This window comes from Sciurus carolinensis, chromosome 14, assembly GCF_902686445.1.
Source record: "Sciurus carolinensis chromosome 14, mSciCar1.2, whole genome shotgun sequence".
NCBI classification, from domain to species: domain Eukaryota; kingdom Metazoa; phylum Chordata; class Mammalia; order Rodentia; family Sciuridae; genus Sciurus; species Sciurus carolinensis.
Window position 1 is genome coordinate 36,539,943 of NC_062226.1, and position 22,919 is coordinate 36,562,861.

At 48.8% G+C, this 22,919-nt stretch overlaps 1 protein-coding gene and 1 non-coding gene across 3 annotated transcripts; one reads left to right on the forward strand and one right to left on the reverse strand.

The window, feature by feature from the left end:
- Window positions 1-1,417: 1,417 nt before the first annotated feature.
- On the reverse strand, window positions 1,418-21,957 carry Glipr2 (GLI pathogenesis related 2). Of its 2 annotated transcripts, XM_047524775.1 has the most exons (5): window positions 21,835-21,957; window positions 11,917-12,025; window positions 11,485-11,588; window positions 9,580-9,657; window positions 1,418-2,914 (listed from the first exon to the last, which is right to left on the reverse strand). In XM_047524775.1, the coding sequence occupies exons 1-5, from the start codon at window positions 21,845-21,847 to the stop codon at window positions 2,754-2,756; spliced, it is 465 nt and encodes a 154-aa protein (XP_047380731.1). In that variant the 5' UTR covers window positions 21,848-21,957; the 3' UTR covers window positions 1,418-2,753. The 2 variants fall into 2 exon arrangements, with proteins under 2 accessions (XP_047380731.1, XP_047380732.1); XM_047524776.1 differs by lacking the exons at window positions 9,580-9,657; window positions 11,485-11,588 and having other exon boundaries at window positions 2,848-2,914.
- Window positions 17,656-17,726, forward strand: Trnav-uac (transfer RNA valine (anticodon UAC)). Its single transcript has one exon. It is a non-coding gene; the product is annotated as a tRNA-Val (tRNA).
- Window positions 21,958-22,919: the final 962 nt, after the last annotated feature.

Genomic DNA, 22,919 nt, shown 5'->3' on the forward strand with positions numbered 1-22,919 from the left:
TCTGATCTGAGAAGCAGCTGCCACTTGGCTGCTGATGCTGACACCTTCAGGCTCCCACTGACCTCACTGCCCGGGGCATCTCTACCCCGAGCAGGTGGGGTGGGCCAGCCCTGTTGCTTAATAGGCTTTAACCCCACAGCCTTTAACCTTGAGGGCATTTCAGCGGAGGAGGAGGTGGCAGTGATCCTTTGCTATTGTTTTACATCCCAGAACACCAGAGCAGAAAGGAGCTCTCTCACAAGATGCTTCTAACCAGAGTGACCCTGGGGCCGTGGGTGTCATGGAGACCAGAGAGACCTCACTCCATGTGTCAGAACTCCTCCAGGTGGACAAACTGAGGCCCAGAGAGAGGAAGGGGCTTGCTCAACTCATGTCACAAGCTAGGGCTTGGACTCGGGGCTCTGTCACCTTCCTTTGCTCTCTGGTTACAGAGAATGGACTCTCTAGCTTGTGCTTGACTTTTGTTGGACTGTGGGGCTTGTCATCTTCAGGAAACCTATTAAGAGCTGTGCATGCAGTTGTGTGCCCGTTGTCCCACCTACTCAGGAGGCTGAGGCAGGTGAATCTCTTGAGTCCAGGACTACTGGGCTGACCTAGTAACATAGCAAGACCCTGTCTCAAAAGCAAAAACAAACAAAAGAGAAGAAAGGAAAAGAAAAAGAAATTCATTAAAGAAGTGACAGTGCCCGCCTCTTCTGCCAACTTTGCTGTCTGACTTTCCTTCAGTTCTGAAAAGCAGGTTTTCCTTAATCTCACCACCTGTGGAAAGAGACCCTGACTTACAGACTGATTGCATTCCAGCTTCTACCACCTGGCCATGTATGTATGTTTGGTGGTGTCCCTAGGAGTCACCAGGAAGTTCATTGACTGGCACTTTGCCAGATGTGACCGGGAAAGAACCTTGGCCAGATCTCTGTCCCACCCACCTTCAGCTTCCTGTCTAGTTCAGCATTTTCTGTTCATGTAGATTTCCTAGGGGAGGGTACCTTAATATTTGAATTTGGGGGGGGTCATCAGATGATATATCTGTTCATTGCAAATCCCTGAAGATAATGAGGGGCATGTTTCAAAGTTATACAAAATTGGCCTGGAACTGGAAAACTTAGGACCAGTATCCCCTCCTCTTATTCTCTTTCCCACTCCTAACTAGGTTGCCTATGGCTTTGGTTTGCCACGTCCTATTTTGAACCTAGCACATCCTTATTTTTTTAAATTCCATTGGTTAAGTCTCTTCATGTGTCTTAGATCAAATCCCTAGTCCACGGTCAGCTTAAGGATTGGTGCCCTTGCATCAGCTCTCTACTCTAGGTCCAACCAGCTATGCTAATGGGTCACATGGTTCAAAACTTGATCAGCTTAAAGCAGAGAGGAGCTCTTTCTCTTTAGAATCAGGCATGAATCATATTGGAAGAAAATATCACACAAAAGAGAAAAAAATTTATTATTAGTCAATATTCCTGGTTGGGACAAAGGGCACAGCATGAGACCATGTTCACAGTGCAACATAGGCCTTTAGGAAGCTGTTTCAAAGACTGGCCTGCTCAGACTTCTGTCTTTAGGCCAGCAACCCCTTCACTGGGCCCCAGCTCTCCTGACAGATGGAGATGACATGGTTTCAAGGACACTCAGCTAGGGCATCTGGGTTGGTCCCTCCATGTGGTCCTTGTAAAACTGCTATTCAGGGGAGCTTTCTATAGTTTGAGGCAAAACACAGCACTAAATTAGCGTTTCTAAGCCCCCTGCCTTGGACACCTCCCTGGAACATTTGGGCTTGTCACATTCCAGGAGGGAGCAGCAACACAGCTGCAGTCACAGCTGCCAGGAATAGGCCTGGGCTCCCACCCTGTCAGGGGCAGGGTACAAGCTGCTGGGCTTCCTCTAGGGGCCCTGAGTGAGCTAACTTTCACCCCCACACACTGACTTCATCCACCCACAGCCACTTGGCAAAGAGCCCAGGCAGTGTGAGAGGGGCTTTCTCCCAGAACAGGCTGGGGCCATCTAGCAGAAGTAGGGCAGGGGTACATTCTAGGCCTAACCTGCCTCCAGAGAAATCAGGGGTAATATATGGAACTCTGAATGCAGAAGAGTTCAAGAAAAAGGGTGGAGGGAGGACATAAGGGTTGGTGGCCGTGGTACTTTGCTATTTAAAGGTAGAAAAATGCAAGGAAGTAAAGCTTTTTCTCCATTTGTTCTTTGGCAATCCCATTAGAGAATCCCAGGAGGCATGCAGGATGACATCATGTCTTCCAACTGAAAAATCTCTGTGAAACAGAGCCCCCGGCTGCTCCATGTTTCCGATGCAAGCTGCTTTGTGTGTTTTGTCACATTTAAAGGAAGGTTTAATACTCAAATATCTGCCAAAGTAGATTACAATGCATGACAATCACATAAAGCGAACTTCACTTCTCAGAATCACAAATATTTGGAATATAAAACATCCAAGGAGGGATATTAGAAGTAAGAAATGTACAAAAGAAATTTGCTTAAAAAATAACAAAGTATTTTTAAAAATTGATGTCCGAATAGTTGTGGTCTGGGTAACCTTCCAGGTAAATGCTTCAGATCCTTATTCCTTTAATAAAATGAGCTCAGACAGAACTGTATATCCAAGTGTGTGTACAGGAGATGCTCACGGGCATCACACACACAAGTACATACATCCACAGGGAGAGACATACAGCTGAGTTCTTGTTGTCCTAGGCACTTCATATCCATGTTCTTAAGTCTCATGCCTTCCCATTACATTTGACAAGTTACTTCTTTGGAGGCAGGACATTTTCTTCAAAGAAGCCCTGGTTGACAACATTCCCCGCTGGGAAGTATCTGGCCACCACAAAGGAAGACCCATCACTTGCAGATGCCTTTCCCACGCCCATCTTCTTTGTATTCTTCCATACCATGGCTGTGAAGTGTCCTGTAGAGAACAGGCAGGGGGAGAGGGCAACAGGTGAGCATAGCCTTGAGGGGGATGTGGCAAGGGATTCTTGAACTCCTGCACTATCATGCTAGGCTTGGATCCCTTGATCTTTGCAGACAGCAATCAAAGGAGGAATGAAACACATCAACTGCCAGATTTTTAAAGCATATCCTTTCAATCAGTCACACAGCAACCTCAACACTTTCCAATGGTCTCCCAAAGATCATGACAATGCCCAGTGGATCCCACAGTTAGGATGCCACCCTACCTGGCACCTGCCTCCAACTCTATCCCCAAACTACACTCTTTGTGCAACAATTTTCATGTTAATCTCTAGGAGTCACGTTTGGTCATCTTACTTGGTATCTCAAGAAGTTTACTATAGCCACTCCCCCTTTGCCAAGCACCCACCCCTTTAGTTTCCGTGATGCCTCAAGCTGTGGGCATTTCTCCTATCTCACTGTCTCACTGTCTCCTCCTCCTCTTCTGTCTCCCTTGTAATGTTGGAGAGCCTGAATTTTCCAGGGCTCAATCCTGAGCTCTCTCTCTCTCTACACTTCATTTTTAATTTTTTTGGCAGGTACCAGATATTAAACCCAGGGTCACTCTACCATTGAGCTATATCTCCATCCCTTTTTACTTATTAATTTTGAGACAGGGTCTCACTAAATTGCCATTTGATGCCACCTTGGCCCCCTTCAAATCATTTTTCACTTAAGTAGCTGGAATTAATATTTTGAGCCATGAATCACATCCATTTAGTTTCCCTGCATAAATTCTTCAATCACTTCCATTACACCTGGAATAAAAACAAATGCTTTGGCCTGGTGGCCTTTCCATTCCTTGAACACACAAGTTATTTCCCACCAGAGATCCTTGCATGTATTGGCCACCATAAAATGCTCTTCTGATGATCAACAGCTTCTTGTCCCTTAGGTCCCAGGCTGTCACTTGTTCAAAGAAGTCTTTCACAATCACCCTTTTATTTACCAAACATCTCCCGAGATATTCTTACCATACCTTTTTTCCCTTCACAGCATTCTGACCATTTGCAGTGATAAATTTGATCATTTGATTATTGCGTGGCTCCTTTACCAGGTTATGAGCCTCACATGGGATGAAGAACAAGTTCTTTTGTTCACCAAAATATATCTAATATCTTGGCATAGCATAGCACTTGAAAAATGTGAAATACACTCTTGCTGAATGAATGAATGAATCAATGAATGAATGATGGAATAAATGAATAAAAGTCATATGGAAAAATCATCCTGGAATTTTGAGGTTCTACTTTCAATGGAAATGTAGGCATTCTATGTTTTGAACTAAGAGTTTGACAAGTTAGAGCCTCATCCAGTTCCTGTTCAGACTACCACTCCACCCTGCAGACACTTCTGGGGCTTGCTGAAGCTTCTTAGCAGCAGTCTCCCAATTCACAGTCTGCCTGCCTTTCACTCACGGAGTCTCTCAAGTTTCTCCCATAGCTTGGTTTTCTACTGTCCTTTGATGTCAAAGAGTTGATGCTGTAATGAATTTTTTCCCCAATGGTCCTACATGCTTCTCATCTTTGGGGGGCAGAGGACAGGTGATTGTCCCTCTCATCTTTAGTGTTTCCCACTCACAAAGATCAAGGGGAGGTTTACTTCCATGTTACAGAATAGCAATCATTTTCTAAAGCAACCCTGAAGAGATTACATTTCCTCCTAAATCTATGGCTTGCATTTCTGCAAGCTGTGTGGGAGGAGGCTGCACATCTGTTTGAGAAACTCCCATCTTCCCAAGGTTTGGCACTGGGCCAGGGATATAGTAGATATTCAATAACTGATGAACAAAGGAAGAGAGAGAGGGAGGGAGGGAAGAAGGAAGAAAAACATGAACAGAGCAGCTCAACTTTCCATGGGTTGTTAAGAAGGAAAGCAAGATGGACACGGTGGTGCACGCCTGTAATCTCAGCAGCTCAGGAGGCTGAGGCAGGAGGATTGCGAGTTCAAAGACAGCCTCAGTAAAAGCAAGGTGCTAAGCAACTCAGTGAGACTCTCTCTTAAAAAAAAAAATACAAAATAGAACTGGGATGTGGCTCAGTGGCTGAGTGCCCTGAGTTCAATCCCTGGTTCCCACCCCCCCCCAAAAAAAAAAGAAAAGAAAGAGGGAAACTACACCCATTAGGATGGTTATTATAAAAAACAAAGTCAGTACAGCAATTCCCTTGAAGTTAAACACAGATTTACCATAGGACTCGGTAATCTCACTTTGAAGTACACATCCCAAAGTACTGAAAGTGCGGATTCAGATATTTATACACTCATGTTCACAGCAAAGAGGTTTAACCATTGGCTCAAAGTCACACACCCAAGAGTTCACAGACAAATGAGTGGATAAATGAAATGTGGTACATTATTCAACTTTTAAAAGGAATTCTGAGTCAGGTGTGGTGGCACATGCCTGTAATCCCGGGAGAATTGCAAGTTCAAGGTCAGTCTCAGCAACTTAGAAAGGCCCTAAACAACTTAGCAAGACTCTGTCTTAAAATTAAAAAAAAAATTTTTTTTAAAGAGCTGGGGATGTGACTCAGTGGTTAAGTGGTCCTGGGTTCAAACCAGAAAACGAATTCTAATACTATAAAGTGGACGAACCCTGAGAACTATGCTAAGCAAAATAAATCAAACACAAAAAAGGGTCAACTATTGTATGATTCCATTTACATGAGCACCAGAGAAGTTAGATTTATAAAGACTGAAAGAATTTAGTGGGTACCAGGGGCAAGGGCTAGGAGGAGGGAAGGATGGAAGGTTATTGTTTAATAGATACAAAGTTTAAGTTTGTGAAAAGGCTCTGGAGATGGATGGTGGAGATGTTTACACAACTATGTGAGTGTACTTAATGTCACTGAACTGTACACTTAAAAATGGTTAAAATGGTAAATTTCATTTTATGATGTTTTGCTACAAAACTGAAAAAGAAGCAAGAGAGAATGAGACTGGTATTCATACTCTTCTAACCCTTCAGCATGAGACAAAGTTGGTGTCTCCCATTTCATCTTGTATATGGTAAGGACTGAAAACAACATTCATTGATTAAATTGTTCCCCCCCCCCCCCCCCGCACACACACACAGTCAAGCTCCATTTTTGTAATTTTTAATTTTAGGTGAGGTGTAATTGTGCCCAATGACTCAGGAAGCAAAGGCAGGAGAATTGCAAGTTCAAGGCCAGCCTCAGCAACTTAGTGAGGCCCTGTCTCAAAATAAAAAATAAAAAAGACTAGGGATGTGGCTCAGTGGTTAAGTGCCCCTGGGTTCAACCCCCAGTACCAAGAAAATAAAAATAAATAAATTTAGTATAATTTATTTTTTGTCTATATCCACAAAGGATTTGAGGTTACTAAATTCTTTTTATTGGAGGGGGGCTATCGGGGATTGAATTCAGGGGCACTTGGCCACTGAGTCACATCCCCAGCCCTCTTTTGTATTTCATTTAGAGACAGGGTCTCACTGAGTTGCTTAGTGCCTCACTTTTGCTGAGGCTGGCTTTGAACTTGGGATCCTCCTACCTCAGCCTCCTGAACCTCTGGGATTACAGGTCACTGCTCCCTGCACTAAATTCTTTATGAAAATAACCAAACATAAATAGTAATCCATATCATCAATATGATACAATTGAAGCAAGAATTAAAAGGAAATAAACCCTAACCACAATTACACATCTTTACTACTTATCCCCGTATTTGGATTGACTTCTGCTTAATAAACTCTGATTTTCCTCTCTGAATAGAGAAGAAACCCTTCTTGCCCATTCATTGTTGGGGCCTTACATTGCTGACCACAGCTCCAGGCATTCAGCAGCTTTGCCAAGAGTTACTGCTTCTATGAGCTGCCTCTGCCAGTGCTCAAGACCTTCCTCACACAAGCCTTCTTGAGAGAAGGTCACATGCTTCGGCCATTGGCCATAGCCTCACTCACCCCCTCTCCCAGAGAAAGAAGACACTGCCATTTATCCTCTGGTCTCCAAGAAAAGGATTAGACACAAAGCTCACATCAGCAGCATGAATGCCAGTGGCAGTTTTTTCCAAACAGATGACACTAAGCAATGTTTCCTCTTACTGAGGAAGTTCCTGTCTGTGCAGAGATAATTAAATTAGGGGCATTTAGAGATCAATTAAAGGACACAACTTCCTTAGCAACCATCAGATACACACTGGTTCCCAACTCTAACAACAGCTCCTTTTTCTTTGTGTCCCCCTCTACCCCTGAGCGAAAAAAGGATCACATCCTCTTCACTGTTGTGAATCAAAATTTCCTAGAATATGCCTTTGAAAAACACATTGAGTAAATTACAGTATGTTCTTGCAAAGGAATAAGGTGCAATGGTAAGAAAGAATGAGGAAGCTCTGTCTGTACTGATATGGAACAATCTCTAACAAGTGCAAAAGAAATCACATACTCCAACACCAGAGAAATAAAAAGGGAAAAAAGAGAATAAATATACACACATGCTGGCCTAAACTTGGAATAATTCCAAAACAATACACAAGAATTGGTATCACTTGATTGCCTCTTGGGAGGAAAGTGCTGAGGGTCAGGACTTATATAGATAATACAGCTTTCAAATTCTGTATCACCTAAAAGTATTACTCATTCAAAATATATAAGCCAATCTCATTTAGACAGAATATAACAAAATAATATAAGAAATGCTTCTCTCTATGCAGCACATAGTGTGGATCAGTGCCTTTCATTACAAGGTGTTGGCTGGGGCTGGGCTAAGGGTGGGGATTGATTATAGGGTATTTTGAAGGTCCTTCACCTATGACATGGACTCAGGTCAGGGAACCCTGAACAGTAAGTAGTGCAGCATTAGTCTGAGGCAGGATGGGCCTGAAGATCTTCGAGGGTCTTAGAAGCCCAGATTATATCACCCAAAGCCTTACTCTTGTCTTAGGCTCAGGCTCCGTCTGCCTCAGGCATTGTCCACTGATACCTGGGATGGCCCAGAGGCCAGTTTATTGGGATTTTCCTCTTTAGGGTGGGAGGTGTGGGGTGAAGGGTGGGCCAGATGGCCAGTGATCATGTGGGTTGGTGATCATGGGAGTTCAGCCCCATTCCCCGTTGTAACTCTTGTGAGATTTCCACCTTGGAACAGGGGCCATGAAAGAGGCATTAGGTCAAAGACAGAAAACATGAAAAAAGCCTCTTGCCCTTTGTAGGCCTCAGTTTCCTTCTCAAAATGGGCAGAATAAAATCCTAGTTTCAAATGGCACTGCAAGGAGTATGGCACAGTGTAGGAGGCACGTCATAACCATCAAGTGGTGTGCACCCACAGGAACAGCGCAAGAACTTGCTCTGACACATGTTTGATTGCTCAAGAATCTTGTTCATGGGAAAAGCAATTCCAGAAGCTATGAAATTGCAGAAGCGTCTCCACATGCTGATTTTTATTGAAAGAAGACAAAGTTTTGCTCACACATCCTTAATCACTGCTCTTTCCTATCACTCTGTGGTGACATCAATTCTCACTCAAGTCTGCAGAGTTAACTGGAAGGAGAAATGCCCCGGAGTACTACCCACACAGTTGCAAGAATGCCTGCCCAGAAAGGGTGAGCAGCAAGCCACAGGAAATGGTGACTGGCTCCAAAACATGTCACTTCCTCTTCTGAAGAAATCTTCCAGAGTGGGGGAAGTCAAAAGTGGTTCTGCCCTTGAGTGGGATTGGGTGGGGGAGGGGAGGACAGAGGGTCCCCTTTTCAGTTTCCCTAGTGCTTCCACCCAGAGAGGATCCTACCCCATCCTGGACCTAGCGAAAGACAAGAAGTCAAATGAGGTCAACAAAGGGGTGAGAGGAACCCCAGAGCAAAAGCAACTGTTCAGAACTTCAATAAGATAAATGTTAACCGCTTGCCCTGGAGGAGGCCTATGAGAAAGAAGATGTGCCCATGGAAGTCTCCTCCTGCATCTGAGTCACCATCTCTCAGTGTCCCTTGAGCCACCACCATCTCCTTTCCCCTTAGACAGGGAAGAAAAAGAACTGACCCAAGCTCACGCAACAAATAGAGCCAGAGCTAAGATAGAAGGAGCTTTCCTGCATCCCAAGGTCACTTGAGCTCACTAGAGCGGCAAGGTGAAGGAAAAGGCCAGGGAGGCCACTAGGCTTAGAGAACATGCAGGAGGGAGGTGGGGTGTGAAGGGAGGAGGAAGTTAAGAGCAGCCAGGCCTTTTTCCTGATGACACTAGGGAGCCACTGCAGTTCGATGAAGAGAACTGGGGCAGAGAGCATCTTAGAAATCTGGCTGCTGGAGAGTAGGATGGATTGGAGGGAGCAGGACTGGAAGCAAGGTGACCAGTTACAAGTGCTGAGGTACCAGCTCAGGAATGGAGCTCTCAGCAGCATCAGTCTCACTGTGACATATGGCAGGAATGTGGAGAACTTTGAGCTGGGAGCAGGAGTCAGCAGCTGGGTGCTCTCAGAAGGAGGGATGGTGTGTGGGATGTGGGGAGATAGTTTGGGGAGGTGTTGGGGAAAGGAGAATTTCAAACTCTGGACAAAGTCAAACCAGAGAATATGAAGGTAACACAGGAGGAAAGAATTGATCTTCTGAAGGTTAGTTCTTCTTCACAGATAGATACCCAACCTGCACCTGCCCAGGCCACTAGTGGGCCCTGCCACTTACCAGTCCCTGAGGTGAAGCCCGGCTGCTGGAAGTTGTAGTTCTTGATTTCACTGTACCATCTATCAGCCACCTCCTTTCCTGTATGCAAAAGGCACTGTTCTGAATTCATCAACAAAATTCACCCACTTCTATTCCCTCCATCTTCTTCCATAAACACTAAACCTCCATCCCATAACCAAACTTCTCATAAAGCAACAGTGAGCTGAAACATCTGGGGTGTTCCTGGAAGACTCCCAGGGACTCTTGCCTGTGGAGTGGGAGGAGCTCTGCCCTGGGACTAAGGGCTTTGGCCTGGGTGGCCTGTACTGATGTCGCTGCCCTGCCAGTGACTAGTTGTGTAATTCTGGGTGAGGCCTTCCCCTCTCTGGCCTCAAGAAAGTTGAACACAGTGCACACCAAGGGCCTTCTAGTGATGCTCTGAGTTTCTGGAAGACTGTCCTCACCCCACCCTGTGTCTGGCTTCTAAAATTACTACAGGAAGAAAGGCATCTAGTCTAGTAGGCCAGGAATCTTACTGTGGACAGGAGGACCCTCACCTGGAGTGTCCCCTGGCCCTACAGGTGGTAACAGGAGGAAGCGTTTCCCTGGGAGCTGATGATCTCAGGACCACAGCTAGAATCCTTGACCTCAGGGCAGTAAGTCTCAAGCTTTAGAGGGGGGTGAATCACCTGGGGAGCTTGTAAAATGCAGACTCTGGTTTCAGTAGGGTAGGGAGGGCCTATGAGTCTGCATTTTTAACAAGCAACCTGAAGCTGCTGCTGCTGATTCCAGGACCACGCATTAGCATTAGCGTCACCTGGGAATCACTTAAAAAAAGAGAGAACAAACAAGGCTTGGGTCCTTCTTCAGAAGATTGTATCAGTCTCTGAGAGATCCAGGCATGGGTATTTTTAAAAAGGTCTGCAAAAGATTCCAATGTGCAGCCAGGATGGGGAACCATTCATTGCTTTAGAGACCACCTACTCAACCCCCTCTCTATAGCTATGGGGAAACTGGGGCCAGAGAGGGTAGCATCTTGGTCAAGATGTCCCAGGGGTCCAGAACAAGGCCTTGAATAAACCACTCTCTTGACTGCCATAGGAGGCTCTTCCATCCTGCATCCTCCTCCCTGACTCACCAAGGTCACAGCCAGGGCCCAGAGGAGCCTGCAGGCTGAGGGTGAGGTCTCAGAGGGGTCCTGCCTTCCTCGTGCACAGCTCTGCTGGAGGGACCCTGGCTCAGGCTTGAGAGGACTCAGGGTGCTCCCCCTGGGAACTCCCAGGAATGTGAGACCAGGGAAGGAATGAGTCATCCTCCTGCTGGAGAAAGCTTCAGGGAGCGAAATCGCTGTGATATTTTCCCTAAAAACCCATTTCAGGGCTATAGGAGCCAGAAAGTTCAAGAATGTTTGGTCAGTGTGGTGGAATCATTCCAGACCTAAACGGATAAAGAAATTGTCTTTTCCATTATTTTTGTTTCCAAAATGGAAAAAGTTCTATTACCTTCCTTTGATTATAAAAGGAATACACTAGCATAATAAAAAGACACAAAATTTAGAAAAATGTGAAGAAAGTGAAACTTTTCAGTAGCTGAGGATGCTTTGGTGCTCATAAAAATCAGACTGAGACTTTGTCCAGAAGCCTCTGCCTCCCCCACTCCTGCTTCTCAGCCTGGGAGCTTCCAAAGGGAGGGCTGGTCAGTCTGACTCATCTCTGTGTCCCTGGCACCCAGCACTGGCTTGGCCCTGAGCCAGCCATCAGAGACCTTGTGGTGAACTGCAGTCAGCTGGAAGCTGTGATTCGGGGAGCTCTGGATTTCCTTTCCCTTTTTGGGCTGAGGGTGCTGGGGCCAGGAGGGGTCTGAAGAGACCCACCCAGTCTAGGCCCAGCTGGGACAGAGGGGAGCGGGGCTGAGAAAACCACCCACCTGTCTGATCGTAGGATGCCCAAGCAAGGTTCTCCCCACACTGGCCACGACTGGACTCTGGGCTGTGCTTGAGGATCCTCGTGCTGGCCAGGGCCTCAGAATACCTGCCGGAGTCCACGGTGCTTCCTCAGGTGGGTGCCACCCTGGGAAGCCCCAGCGTCTGAGCCCCAGGCTGGCGTGGCTGAGCTTCCTTCCCTGCCCAGGCTCTGGGAGGAGACTGGGAGCGTCACACCTGCATTGCTTCTGATCTCCCAATAGTCCCATTTTACAGAGGAAACCAAGGCTCGGCAGAGCAAAGGCATTTGCCTGATTAGTGGCAGAGAGGTATTCAAGCCTGGCTGTATTTGATCCCCAAACCCATGCCTCTCCAACCACCCTGTGACCCAGCAGCCCCATGAAAGACCAGAGCCCCCGCGGTGCTGGGGGACTCACTGTTGAGCCTCCTGGTTGAGCTTCTTGCAGAGCTTCAGCGGGGGGACGCCGTGCTTCTGTCGGTACTCATTGTGGGCCTTCAGGACCTCATTATTAAACTGTTTAGAAGCTGAAATTAGGGCAAAATGAAAGGCTCAATGCATAGCAAAGACTCACCCAAAGTATAAGGTGTACTTCAGGGCAATGCCCAGCTCAAGCCCAAGACCCCATGGACAGACTGCTGTCCCCTTCTGCTACCTGGCTCCCCAGCCAAATGGCCCCATTCGACACTTTTGCTTATCCTGTTTCCATCCCTGATATCACCCTCCACATCTCTGCACATGAACCCCGTGGATTTTGCAGGGTCTTTTGGACTGTGTTTGGATTTTGGTCTTTATTCAAGGAACAGGAAGCCACAGACTGATTTGATTTGTGTTTCTGAAAGATCCTGAGTAGGGGTAGACAGGAGGTCAGAGCAGATGCTGGGGGCTGGACAGTCAACAATAGGACTTCTGGAGGAAAATGTCTGAAGGAGATCGGATCCCTCAGACTGGACTGATGGTGAGTGGCGGGGGTGGGAAGCCTGGAGAGGACTAGAATTGGGAGCCTGGACAGAAATGGCCTGGCTGGGGTGGGGCACCCACTCTAGGCTGGTGAAAACAAGACAGAGGGATAAAGAGAAGAGGATGAGGGGAGATAGCATTGGAGAAGTGGATTAAGGGGAGAGTTGTGGTGGAGCCTGTGCCCAACTGGGTCATGAAGTCACAAGAGGCAAGGTCAAGGGAGTTGAAGTTAGGGAGAGAATTAAGTTGGTGAAGTCAAAGGCAGGCAAAGTCAATGATTGAAAGAAGCTAAGCCAATTTAGATCCGAAATGGAAACTCATATCCATCTAACATCTTCTGTCTACCAACTACCACCACCCAAATCATCCGTCAATCCCTCCATCCCTGCACCACCGACTAAACATCCATCCATCCACCCATCCATCCATCCATCCATCCATCCATCCTCCAGTCAGCATCATCCACTGCGTCATCATTTATTCAGCAGCAGCAGCAGCAGCAGCATCCACCGTCCATTTAACCCCAATCCATTTATCTGTTCTTTTGCTCTCTGAGCACCTACGCGCCAGGTCCCCCATCATGTGCTAGGGTCCAGAGACAGAGCAGCCATGTCCTATCCTCAAACAGCTCATGCACAGAAAGGAGACTGCTGTGTAAACAGACAACAGCGTATGGTAAATGCCACAATGCAAGTGACCACAGGTGTGAGAGGAACTTGGAGAAGAGCAATCTAAAAGGGTCTGGGGGATCAGGAAGGAGGAGACCTCTGATTTGAGGCCCCTAAGAAGTCTGGACAGGAGGTAGCCTGTTCAGACAGGAGGAAGGCACTCAGCACTGGCCCTAGGAACCTAGGGGTCCCTTCTGTGGAAATGGGGGTGAGTGGGGCGGGTGGTGAGTGAGAGCCACAGAGGGCCCTTACACTGGGTTGGTCTCATCTGGCCAGGAACTCTGTTCTTGAGGGCTGGCTGAGGGTGCTGGCAGGAAGGGTGTAAACCAGAGCATGAAGGAAGTGCCACACTCCTTCCCTGCCAGGTCACCTTTACCAGCGCTGCCTTTTCACCCAAGGCTGAGGAGGTGGCCTGGAGTGGGTTCTCCTTCCCTTCCCACAGTCATATCCCCTGTCTCCTGGACTTGGAGGCAAATCCCATGAGCCTCTGAGAGGACCCCAGGGGAAGACCCCAGGGTTTGCCTCAGGGAGATTGGGCTAGCTGGTCTGGTGGTGTCCAAGGGTTTTCTGATTAATTAAGGAGAAAGTGGACCCACTTCAAGAACTTTGGGACTCCCTAGGACACCCAGGGAGGTCCAGCCACACAGGGTTGGGCAGTGTTAGGGGAAGACTCTGAACCCCAGATCTGTGAGGTTTTAGTTGATAGGCAGAGATGGGGAGACACAGGAAGCATGAGGTGGTAAAGGTGAGAAGGCATAAGGTGGGGGCGGAGCTTCAAGCTGATGGCCTCAGGTCTTTGCCAAGGGTCAAGCTATGCCTTTGTTGGCAAAGATTTCAGGTCTTCGGAGGAAAAAGGGTGGGGGTGTTTAACGAGTATAGAGTTTCGGCTTTACAAGATAAAGTCTGGGAATCCAGGCATGGTGGCACCTGCCTGTAATCCCAGCTGCTTGGGAAGCTGAGGCAGAAGGATCACAAGTTCAAAGCCAGCCTCAGCAACTTAGCAAGGCCCTAAGCTGCATAGTGAGACCCAGTCTCTAAATAAAACATAAAAAGGGCTGGGGATGTGGCTCAGGGGTTAAGTGCCCCTGGGTTCAATTCCTGGTACAAAAAAAAAAAAAAAAAAAAGAAAGAAAGAAAGAAAAGAAAAAGTTTTGGAACTATTTCATAGTTATACATCTAAAAATGGTCAAGATTGTCCCTGTTTCAGGTTCGGCATGTTCTTGTGATATTTGGGATAAGGATCGAAAGTTTTCCAAAGACTATCTCATGGGGAAATGACAGGAGCCAGAGCAACTCATGGAAACTGGGTGGGGGTCTTGTTGACCATAGGCTAAGAAAAAGCCAGTAGGGTGGTGTGGTGCCAGCAACCCTGGGCTCTTGGGAGACGGGCTGTCCTCCCTAGCCCAGCGCCCGCCTGGTGCAAGAAGCAGCATCCATCTGAAATGTGTTCAGAGGCTGGAAATGGGTCTTGTGAGGAGCAGCTGCCAGTACTGGGCCGAGTTTGTCCTGGAGATCAGATTTTTGGAGGACTAGTGGGGGCCCCTAGTGAATTCTGAGACCTCAAAGGCAAAGCAAGGACCAGTGGGAGGAAAGGGCAGGATGACAGGTTTCAACTCAGCCAAGAAAACCTTTCTCCCAATCAAAGCTTCTGAAGCCTGCAAGGGCTACCTCCCAGGTGGTGAGCTACCACTGGGGGTGTGCAAACAAAGTGTGCCCCTCTCAGAGGGATTCCGACCCTGAATGGAGGCTCCGTGGGCAAGAGGAGACAAAATAAACAATTGAGTCAAGACTTTGAGGAGTTCCTGAGTATCTGTAAGGAAACAGACAGATCAAAACAAGTATTTGTGTACAGGCAAGAGCATGCCTGAGTGCACAGAGTCAAGGTGATGAAGGGTCCCCATCTGAGTGACAGGCTTGGCCCACCCTAAAACCTCTTCAGGAAGACCACAGTGGGTCTAGCGGGACAGCACGAGAGATGCCTGAGGCTCAGTGGCATGTGCAATGGTGACCACAGATGCATCAGGGAGGGCTCCCTGGAGGAGGTATTCTAGATCAGGAGGCATGAGATGAGAAGGCCAAGGGCACAGAGGGGCCAGGTGGAAGAGACCCAGGCATATCCTGCAGCTCTGGAGAGGAGGGGAGGTGGGGAAGTGGGTGCCGGGCTCAGGGGAAACCGGTTTAAAGCAGCTGAGTGCTGGGGTAGGTTGCACAGAACCCCCTAGTGCTCCTTGGCAGAGAGGGACATATAAGGCTGCTGAAAACTAGGTCACTGCACTCCTCGAATGAGGGAAGTTAAAGAAACAAGAGTGAAAGTTCATGTGCTAAAGCTCAATGCCCTGAAGCCAAAGTTAGACACAGTCCCCAGCTTCCAGGGCCAGGGTTCTCTGCAAAAGATCAGGTCTTTCCTGCAGTCAGTAGGGGAGCCCTCTCTCTCCTCCCCTGGCTGGGAGCATACCTCCCCCATACCACTCCAGAAGTTCCCTCTGACCACAGCCAGTCCTAGCCCAGGTGGCTCCTCTGGGCAGGGTGTGGTCCCAAGTTATCAGTGGCGACCACACCCAGCAAGAGACACACCCCACATTTGCAGAAAAACCTAAGAACAAAGATAAACATAAGGGAAAAAGTGAAAGAGGAAACCCACCCATCCCTGGGTTAGGCAGGGAGAGCGTCCAATGGCCCCACGATGGGGGAAGGGCAAGGATTATATCTTCAGTTTGCAGGAAGGTAAACTGAGGCTTAGAAAGCTCATAGCAGCTTTGGAGCTGTTTCACAGCTTAACACTACTGACTGTAAATCTAAAAATGGCCAAATTGGTACATTGTATGATTCATAGTTCAGGTTTGGCATGTCCACCTGGTGTATGGGATGAAGGGTCACAGAGGTTTCCAAAGACCATCCCATGGGGTAATGGCAGGAGCCAGAGCAACTCGTAGGAACTGAGAGGGGCCTTGTTGACCTTGGGCTAAGAAAACGCCAGTAGGATGGTGTGGTGGCCAGAAACCATGAACTCCTGGGAGATGGGCTGTTCCCTCCTAGCCCCCCAGCCTCTCCCTCCTGGGCCAGCACTCCAGGGGAAAAAGTAAAACAATAAAAAATCAAAACAAAACTCCCACCCATTCCTGGGTGGCCCATCTGTGCTGTACCTGACTTTCTCCTGCTTGCTGGCCTGCTGTTTTCGGGGGTTGGGCCTGAGTGTGACCCTCTTAAATTTCTTACCACCTTTGTGGGAGCTTCCCTTATCTTACTCATTTTTATGACTAGGAAACTGAGGCTTGAGAAGGGACATAATGTGCCCCAATTCCACAAGTCCAGGGGGTAGGGAGAGGTCTACCAGGAAGGAAACAGCATCTCATGCAAGGTCTGTCCTGGCCTCCCACCTCACAGCCGAAGAGTCACCAGACAAAGGGAATGACTGAGGGGTCACCTAGGAGACAGATCAGGCTTAGTGGGGACAGCTGAACGCAGTAGAAAAAAAACAGACCTCAGATTGGCAGCTGCCTTCTGATCCACGAAAGGAAAGAAGAGGAAGGAAAAGAGCTACGGTTTCTCAAGAACCCCCTGTGCCAAGGCCCTCAGAGCAGGACCTGCCCAAGGGGCCCTAGCAAGTCAGGGGCTATGGAGAAACGCCCAGGACTGCTGGAAGCTGCAGTGTCTCCCTGGGACTGAGGAAAGGGCAGGGTGGGTCATTTGCTGGGGTGCAGGGTATAGGCGTCCTAGATGGGGCTGGTTTGGGCCCTTTAAAATCCTTTTTGGGGTTTAGCCTCTGCTGCTGGTTGCCACGAGGTGGACTGTGCCTTAACCACACAGCCGGAAGCTTTCTCTTCACCCCTGAAGCCTCCTGGAGCCCATTGTGGCTCTTTCCTCTGCCCTCTCCAGACACCCCAAGACGGAGGTCATGACAATCAGGAGTCAGGGCAGGAATTGTGAACAGGCCCCTTCTGTCCTCTTGGCAGGAGGCTGGAAAACAATCTGATTCCACCTTTGGGGCAAAGATGGTTTTTCCTGTCTATCAGGAAGAAAGTAAAAAGTGGATTTTTTTAAAAGAAAAAGGTAGTTCCTGCTCTTGAAACCTGGGTACCTGGCAGTTCATGAGGTCAATTCCAGCTCTGCCTTTTCCTAGCTGTGTGACCTGGCCCATGCTGCTGACTCCTTCCGTATAGCATTCCCCACACATAAAATGGGGATGCTAGTAGCTGCCTCGCAAGGTTGTGAGAATAAGTGCATTTAGAACTGTTCTGGAACATAATGAACAGTTACTAAATACCAACTAGACTTGTTACTATTAGGTGAAATCCTTTCTCCTCAGGCCTTGGGAGAACCTGCCTCATTGATTCCCTTCCCTATATTAAAGAGAGCAGGGCTGCTAGTATTTCAATTGACTAAATTGACTTTTAAGTGGGCAAAGTGGTGACTGCTTGAGGTACTTGTGGTCTTAGCTACCAGGAGCCTGAGACCAGGAGTTTGAGACCAGCGTGGGCAACATAGTGAGACCCTAACTCAAAAATTGAAACAAGGGCTGGGGATATGGCTCATGGTTCAGTTGGTAGAGTGTTTGCCTTACAAGCACAAGGTCCTGGGTTCAAGTCCCAGCACTGCAAAAAACAAAAACAAGAAAACACCAGGGAAAAAAAAAAAAAAAAACAGGTGCTTTAGTGAATGTTCATAATCCCAGTGACTGGGGAGGCTGAGTTCAAAGCCAGCTTCAGCAATTTAGCAAGGCCCTAAGCAACTCAGTGAGACCCTGTCTCAAAATAAAAAACAGGGCTGGGGATGTGGCTCAGTGGTTAAGTGCCCCAGGGTTCAATCCTGGAACCAAAACAAACAAAACAAAACAAAAACCTTGTGGGCATCTTTCAGTACCTCCAAGCCCAGGTATTTGCTGAATGAGTGAGTGAATGAACAAATAAATAGGTTCTCACATCAGAATGTGAAGGAACTAGGACAGGATTTCTCTCCTTGTTACAAATGTGGAAATCAGAGTTTATGGCTGGCTGCCTCTTTTCTTAATGCAGGAATAAGTAATGAAGAGTTGCTCAGCTGCTTCTGGGAATAGGGAATCCATTTCCTGGAGCAATAGCCCCCTCCAGGCTACCTCTCTCCAATAGATGGCCAGGAGACACAGTTGTTGAAGGACAGAAGGAACCAGGGCAGAGGACAGCACTTGCTCAGGCTGTTCAAGCTGCAGCCCTGTCTGTACCACGAGGCTTGCCTAGAGCCAAAGTCCCAGTCCCCTGGGTCCTGGCTCCACAACTGTGTGCAAAGGAAGGATGACAGCTGTGGTTTTCAAAAAATGCCTTCAGAGCAGGGAAACCCTTTCTTTGAATGAAACTGACGTCAAACTGCTGGGGTTTACCTGGTCCATATAGCCTTTCCCTGCAAAGGCCTAGGGGCCCCACTCAGTAGAAAATTCCTAGACTAGGTTCCTAAGGACTTTCTGCTCTGATAGCTTCTGGTGCTAGGAGATGTGTGTCCAGGGATACCGAAATTCTTAGAGGGTGTGTGGAAGTCACTACCAGCCAGTCCAGTGGGGGAGGGGGTGGGGTTGGAGCATGTGGTCAGTGCTGTATGGAAGAAAGCTCACAGCTGAGACGTCAAGCTCTGCTTTCAAATCCAAGTGTGCTCACTTACTGGTCAAGGCATGAGCTTGGGCAAGGTACTCAAGCTCTGTAAGTCTGTAAAATGAGCTGATGGTAGCAGCCTTGGGTGCTGTTAAAAAGGTTGACAACACACAAAATACCTAGCTCCCAGTCTGGTATGTAGTAGGAGCTTAATGATTGGTAATTGCTATTGCTAGGGACAAGAGGCTTCCACTGAGCCCAAGGCCACTGCCTTCCTCTGTCCCAGAACACCTGCCATATACCAAGGCCCAGCAGGGAGACCAGGGCTGGGAGCAGGAGCAGGGGGTCTTCCAACAGTGGGCCCTGCAGTTTCTGGACTTGAGCTGGATCAGCCGTGGATGCCCATTACCCCAAGCAGTTCTGGGCTTATCTGAGGTTAAGGATGAAAGAGAGGTTGGGGGCTGGGGTTGTGGCTCAGTGGTAGAGCGTTTGCCTAACATGTGTGAGGCACTGGGTTCAATCCTTGGCACCACATAAAAATAAATAAAATAAAGGTATTGTGTCCATCTACAACTAAAAAAATGTTAAAGAAAAAAAAAGAGAGAGAGAGAGATTGAGGGAACTAGGGTTGGGCTAGGTTCTGGAAGGACCAGGATTCCTGGGTATATGGCAGGGGAGGGATGGCACTTGACTCAGCTGTAACCTGCCTTCTGCCACTGCCCCCCTCCTCTCAATGTGAAGTCATCCTCCTCTGAGACCTGCCTGCCCTTCATCTTCAGTTCTGGTGGCACCACTGCCATCTTGCACCAAACTCATGACTCTGATCCTTCCCAGCCCCCTCCTCCTCTCCAGTCCACTCCTGCCCTAGATGCCTGTGTCATTCTTGTCTGTAACTGCAGCAGTCTCCCCCATCCCCCACCTCCATTCTCCCCTTCTGATCCTCCCTCTGCCACATTCAAGGGCATAGCAGGTCCCATAAGAAAAAGCACAGGTTCCCAAGACCCTCTGGGATTGATTCACCTCCTCCAAAAGCTTTCAGTGAGCCCCATGCAGACAGAACTCCCACTCCCGAACTCCCACTCTCTTTACGTGCATGTCCTGTGGCTTGGATCACTTCCCACTTTTTTCTGGAGCACTGTGGTGCCTGCCTATCTCCCATCCAGCTTTATTGGTTCATTTCACAATTCAGATGAACACTTCTGCGGACAGGGCCCATCGCTAGACAGCACTGGGTCCACAAATTGGTACCCAGCTCACGGATGGTGAGAAGAAGAGAAGGGTGAGAGGAAGAGATTACAAAAAGAATGGGAACATAGCTGATTATCAGCAGTTCTGGAAAGCTGTTTTGGGGAAGAAGCCAGAAACAACTGTATAAAATATGGCTTTAGAGAATTTGTGGATTTTCTCCTAAATCTATAGAGAATTAAATTGATTTCCCAAGTAGAGATCTCAGAAAGCTCTCTCCCATCTGCCATAGTTGGCCCCATCACCACCTGTCATCCTGTTCTTTTAACTACATGACAATCTCTTCACTGTCCCACACATGAAGCACCTTGGGGATCATATTGTACAGCTGGGGAAACTGAAGCACAGGGGCCAAGAGCCTCGCTCAATATCATAGAGCACGTGGTTTTCAGGACCAGGACTGAAAACCAGACCTTCCACTACAGTTGGAGGAAAAGTGGGTTAGGACCAGTGCCAGAGAAAGCCACGTACTCCCCATGATGGCATCTCATGAGGGCAGACCCAAGAAGGGACAAAATCTTATTCATCTGAGGCTGACAACCTCAGTAAAGCAGGACTTCTGAGCTCTATCCATTAGCTGTTACTTAAGAACTTCCGATGGGTCTGTGCGTGGTGAGGCACAACTGTAATCCCAGCAGCTCAGGAGGCCGAGGCAGGAGGATCAAAAATTCAAAACCATCCTTAGCAACTTAGCAAGACCCTGTCTCAGAATAAAACATAAAAGGACTGGGGATGTGGCTCAGTAGTTAAGTCCCTCTGGATTCAATCCCTGGTACCAAAGGGAAAAAAAGAAAAGAAAAAAAAAAAAAAAAAAAAAAAAAAAAAAAGAAAGAAAAAAGAAAAGAAAAGAAAGAAAGAAAAGAAAAGAACTTCCTGTGGGGCAGGAACTGTGGTGAGATAAACAGAGACATCCCAGGCCACCAGAAGTGGGGAGTCAGTAGGAAGCAGGCCTATGGCTAAACACTCCTCCCAGACCCACACAGGAGGAGCTGCAAGGAAGAACACACAGGGTTAGTCTTCCCACTGTGGGGGTTCAGGGATGGGCTCCCAGTTCAGGAGTAGAGCTTAGAAGGATGGGAACAACTGTCAAGCTGAGAGACCAGAGCTGGGTAAGGGTCACCCAGAGTGCCAGGGAAAGGCACCAGTGTGCTAGCTTTAGGATGGCTGCAGTGCAGGGTGCAGGCAAGGGATGGTGGCAAGGCCCAGAGGGCCTGAGGCAGGGCCTGGAGAATGTGCTCTTTTAACCTGCAAAGGCGATGTTTGGGAGGACTGGGGGAGACCTGCATTTCAGAAAGGTCACCATGGCAGTCACAGTGGTGAGGACAGGCAGCAACAGGTCGGAGATAAAAGGGGAGTCAGACAGTGCCTGGCACCTGGCCGGGTACAGAGAGGCACTCAGAAGAAGAGGAGCCACGAAAGAATGAAAAGGATGCTCAGAGCTGTCCTTAGGAGGATTGGACAGAGCAGGGTGCTTTGCAGCGAGAGATGCTGTCAGTTAGTAGCTTTTTCCAACTGTAACTTTGTCCTTCTGAAACAAAGCAAAAGCCACGCCTTGGCCGGACGCAGAGCGCAAATCCCTTCAGCGCCTAGAAACCCTCCCTGACGCAATGTCTGGCAGCCAGGGGGACCCTTCATCGGTCTCGCCTTCCCTCCCTCTCTCCCGGTGGTCTCACCGCCACTTTGACTTTCTGGATGCCCCGGAAACTGTCCATGCCGCGCCTCTGGGCGCTTTGCCCCGCGCGCCCTGCATCCGGCACCCAGGGGTCCTGCATCGCAGCTGGAGCTGCATCTCTAGAACAGAGCCGCGGTTCTACTCCCGGAGACCAGGATGGCGGAGACCAGGCAGGGTGACAGCGAGAGTCCGGGAGCCCAGGACTCCGAAGTTATCCCCGCCCTGCGGCTCACCTGACTTGCCCATGGCCGGCTCTGCGAGCTCCTCGCTCCCGCCGCTGCTGCGCTGGCTGCACTTGGTGGCGGGCCCCAGCAGCTCAACCAGCCCAGGAGGGGGCCGGGCGGCCGCAGCCCCTCCCCCGGAGCCGCCCGGCCCCCGCCTTATAAGGCAATGACAGCTGCAGGCGGAGGCGCCTGGGGCCACCCGCGGGACTCCCCAAGAACTCCTCCAGCGAAGGGAATTCCGCCACTGCCCGGGGCTCTCCGAGTGCGGATCAGAGCTCGGGCCTCCCGGGTCGCGGTCCCTAGAGGTCCCTAATCTGGGCACGGATGAGGGCCGTGTAGGGAGCGCGCGCCTTCCACGTGGTTCCGGGTGGCTCCTCCGAGATTGACTCTGCGAGGACCGCGGTACACACTAGGAAGGCGCGAGGGACGGTTCCGGCCAGCGCCACCAGGGGCCAGTGGCGACCCCTACCTCAGCCTGTCCCAACAGGCCCGGATGTGCCCCTTCCTTCCCAAGTGACAGTGGGCTCCAAACCTCCTCTTCCCTCGACGGTCGGACCGTTGGAATTAGGTACTCCCTGACCCTCCAGAGTGAGCTGCCCCAGGGAGGGTCCTGCAGCCGGGTTCTGGCCTGCCCATTTGACCCTCATTGCCTATCAGATAAGACAAATTCCCCACCGCTGAAGTCTGGCTTCAGACCTATCTCCTCACCTCCCTAGCTTTGCACTATGCGCCCTTCAAACTTGGTTTCTGGATACTTCCCAAATATGTCCCTGGATTTCCCACATCCTTGCTGTTTCCTCAGGCCGTTTCCTCTGTGGAAGGGCTGCTGTCTGTCTCTACCCTTTCCAATTCAACCCATCCTTCAAGGTCTGCCAGTCTTTTCAACTTCCAGAGGCCCCTCACCTTTCCTGGTCTTAGTTGTAGTACACTCCCAGTATTGGGGAGACTTGGTCACTGTTGAGACCCTACCCTCATGTGAGAAGAGCACCCTTGTGAAGGATGCTAACTTGAAGACTTTTTTCAATAAATGGGCAATGATGTGAACTGACTGCTGATTATAAGAGCAGAATTTATAATACCAAGGGCTTACAAAC

Bases quoted from the DNA above. Each gene is read 5' to 3' on its own strand.
- Glipr2 (XM_047524775.1), bottom strand. The intron at 11,589-11,916 runs GTGAGTCCCCCA...GGACTCCGGCAG, and splicing joins CTCAACCAGGAGGCTCAACA to GTATTCTGAGGCCCTGGCCA. The intron at 9,658-11,484 runs GTGGGTGGTTTT...TTTTGCATACAG, and splicing joins GGCATCCTACGATCAGACAG to GAAAGGAGGTGGCTGATAGA.